Source organism: Onychostruthus taczanowskii, unplaced genomic scaffold, assembly GCF_017590055.1.
Source record: "Onychostruthus taczanowskii isolate IOZ18803 unplaced genomic scaffold, ASM1759005v1 scaffold207, whole genome shotgun sequence".
Taxonomy (NCBI): domain Eukaryota; kingdom Metazoa; phylum Chordata; class Aves; order Passeriformes; family Passeridae; genus Onychostruthus; species Onychostruthus taczanowskii.
Window position 1 is genome coordinate 279,527 of NW_024499318.1, and position 1,001 is coordinate 280,527.

At 71.0% G+C, this 1,001-nt stretch overlaps 1 protein-coding gene across 1 annotated transcript in view; it reads right to left on the reverse strand.

The window, feature by feature from the left end:
- CRTC2 (CREB regulated transcription coactivator 2) overlaps positions 1 to 250 on the reverse strand; it is an 8,084-nt gene extending 7,834 nt beyond the window's left edge. The window contains exon 1 of the mRNA XM_041404025.1: positions 59 to 250. Coding sequence (XP_041259959.1) covers positions 59 to 229 — 171 coding nt within the window. The 5' untranslated portion in view covers positions 230 to 250. The remainder of the gene's footprint in view (positions 1 to 58) is intronic.
- Positions 251 to 1,001: the final 751 nt, after the last annotated feature.

A 1,001-nucleotide genomic window follows, 5' to 3' on the forward strand; every position in this document is an offset into this window, starting at 1 on the left:
CCCTCCGCCCCGGCCCCCCCCGCCCCGCGGCGCATCCGGCGCGGCGGCCCGTCCTCACCCGTGTGGAGCAGATCTCCATCATGACCTCCTCGAAGGCCGCGGTCTCCTCCGCCTGCCGCTGCTTCTGCAGTGCGATCTTCTCGCTGAACTTGCGCGGGTTGGACGCACCGGCGCCGGCCGAGGGTCCCGCGCCGGGCCCGGGCCCGGCCCCCGCGCCCGCCGCCGCCATCTTCCCCGCTCCGCCGCTCCGCCGCCGCCGCCGCGCGCGGCTCGCCGGGATCTGTAGTTCAGCAGGCAGGGCCAACGGCAGGGCGCGCTGGGTGTCTGGACTACAACTCCCAGCGGTTTGTGCGGGCGCTACGCAGGGAGTGTTGGGAAATGGAGGCGTCGGGTTACGAAGTACTGGGGGGTGAGGGAGGTGCGGACTACAAGTCCCGGAGAGCAGCGCGCGGCGAGACGGGGCGGGGCGGGGGCGTGCCCTCTGGAAGGGGCGTGGTCTGCGGCCGTGAGGGGAGCGGGGCGGACGAGGATGGAGGGGCTCTGAAATGGGGGGCTCTGGGGGGTACGGCGGGGTCAGCCCCGCCCCAAGCCTGGGAACAGAGCAGACGCGCAAAACTGGGGGGTACCAGACTCCCCCAGCCCATATATCCCGGGGGGTGAGCAGGGCTCACTGCGACACACCCCAAATTCCATCCCACCCTCCCCAGGCACAGGCAGCGATTTGGGGTTCAGTCCTTTATTTGCTTCATCCAACACCCCCAAATCCGGGGGAGTCCGTAAGGGCACTTGTGGTTATTGGTGGGGGGGGGACACTCAGCCCCTCCCAGGGTCCTGAGGAGGGGGGGGGGTCACAGCACCGATCCCTTGTGCAGACGGGGAAACTGAGGCACAGCGCTGAGAGAGGCACTTTGGCACTTCGGAACGGGGGGGCGCAGGGTGGGACACGAATCCCAGGAGCGAGAACGGGGGGGGGGGGACCCCGGGCCCGGGGGGGGCCCCCC